The sequence below is a fragment of the Cyprinodon variegatus genome, unplaced genomic scaffold (genome assembly GCF_000732505.1).
Source record: "Cyprinodon variegatus isolate N-32 unplaced genomic scaffold, C_variegatus-1.0 Scaffold232, whole genome shotgun sequence".
In the NCBI taxonomy this organism is placed as follows: Eukaryota; Metazoa; Chordata; class Actinopteri; order Cyprinodontiformes; family Cyprinodontidae; genus Cyprinodon; species Cyprinodon variegatus.
The window spans coordinates 721,512-723,422 of NW_015150685.1; the positions used below are offsets into that span (position 1 = coordinate 721,512).

General features: G+C 47.9%; 1 protein-coding gene across 1 annotated transcript in view; it reads left to right on the plus strand.

Annotated features, from left to right (window-relative positions):
• The first annotated feature begins 1,294 nt into the window (after positions 1–1,294).
• fbxo28 (F-box protein 28) overlaps positions 1,295–1,911 on the plus strand; it is a 14,891-nt gene continuing 14,274 nt past the window's right edge. The window contains exon 1 of the mRNA XM_015381360.1: positions 1,295–1,518. Coding sequence (XP_015236846.1) covers positions 1,330–1,518 — 189 coding nt within the window. The 5' untranslated portion in view covers positions 1,295–1,329. The remainder of the gene's footprint in view (positions 1,519–1,911) is intronic.

Consider the following 1,911-nt stretch of genomic DNA (forward strand, 5'->3'; position numbering starts at 1 on the left):
TTGTTATTAAAATAGTTATTTATCTGATTTCTGTGAAGATTCCTAGATGACTTGCAGAGACATAACTTTCTCTTTACCCAATATAAGACAAAATCTAGTTCTGAAAGTTCATGAATTCTGTATTTATCATCTTTAATGTTTGTATATTGATGTGCATAATTATCCACAGGGTTTTTGTTGTCAGGTAATTGTTTACACATAGAAAATGTTAAATAAAGTCAGAACACTTGAGAGTATTACTGCTGCCACTGTCTGTATTATGCTGCGTTCACACCGGACGCAGCTGGCGCGACAGAAGCAGCGAGTTTACATGCAAAGTCAATGGTTGATGCACGTCAAGGTGCAGCCAAAGGTCCCGCAGCGCATTTTGAGCAGCAGGGTTAGCGCGTCTGAGCAGCTGAAGCAGCGCGTCGGGCGCATTTAAGCATCTGACGCGCTTGGCGCGCCACAAACACGCTGCTGCTCGAGATGGAAAAATTTAACTTTTGCTGCTCGACACGCCGCGTCAACCAATCAGAGAGAAGCTGATCTGGGAGCTGGCAGGGAGAGAGACACTGCGCTTATGATACAGAGTGCTGTGATCACTCCTCTGAAACAGTTTATTGACGCATAAATTAACTTAAAATGCAGAAATCTGCCGGGAGAATATGTTTGCTTTCATTATCCTGCTGCCTGCAGATCGGATTATTTAGATGAAAAACACCTACCAGCCGGCAGCTGGTAATCACTGGTGAGGGGTGGCCAGTGATTGGGTAAGGGTAGCCATGGCCACCCCTGGACCCCCATCTAGCTCCGCCCCTGGCAGGGTGTCTGGACATTTCAAATGTTGTAAAAGAAATTATTATATAGTATTTTTCTCTCAATGAAAATGAAGCTTTTATTCCCTACCAATTTAGATGTTCTGTAATATTTTTGGCAAACGGATTCAACTTTAACATTGAACTATGCATTATATAAATAAGTCAATGAATAAATGTTACATCTATTTATTTGATTGGACATTTATGTATTTCATGATTTATTTTGGCCCTCCATGTGACCGTCCACTTGGTGTCTCGCGACCCCCCGGGGGACCCCACCCCCTACTTTGGGACGCCCTGGGTGTGAGATGTGACGCGGCAGCAGCTGCTCAGGGGCCTGTTTTTAGTTTTTGGCCCCTGCGTGTTTGGCCCTCAGGTCAGAGCGGACACTCTGTGGAGTCCGATGAAGACACTTTGTGATTTTCTCTCTAATTAGTCATTTTATTTAATTAACCACTGCAGGGCATGTCGGAAATAGCAAACGTCTAGATCTGAGACGTCACTTCCGCCTCCTCCGTAGCTGAAGAAGATGGCGGCCGTCATGGAGAGAGTTGATGGATGTGTTGGATCTGCGGACCCGGACGCGGTGTCGCTGAGACAGTCCAGCTCCCCACAGGAGCAGCCGCACCAGAACAACCCCCTGCTTGGTCTGCCCATCGTGGCCATCGAGACCATCCTGAACTTCCTGTCCTACGATGAGATCAGCATGCTGCGCTCGGTAAGCACAGCTGCAGGGCCGAACCGGCCCTGACCCGGTCCGGTCCGGTCCGACAGCCGGGTTCTGATCTGCTGGGGCCTGTAGGACCAGTGGGTCAGAACCAGCAGGCTGGATGGTGGAACTTCCACCTCTTTCCTGTTTCAGACGTCAAACGGGAAGCGAAGCTCCTCTGTTGATGTCAGGAAGATTATAAATATGTCACAGGGTGGGCGCCTACCCCGCTGGGAACCGTTGCCATGGTTACAGTTCAATCAAACACTGATGTTTGGCACCTGAGAAGGTTTTCCTTAAAATACTTTCTCTGTGGCCAAAACGATCTACTGTCCTTCTGATAAGGAGGTCTGCAGTATGTAGCCTCAGGGGCAGAGCTTACTCAGGTAGTCTGTAGCCACC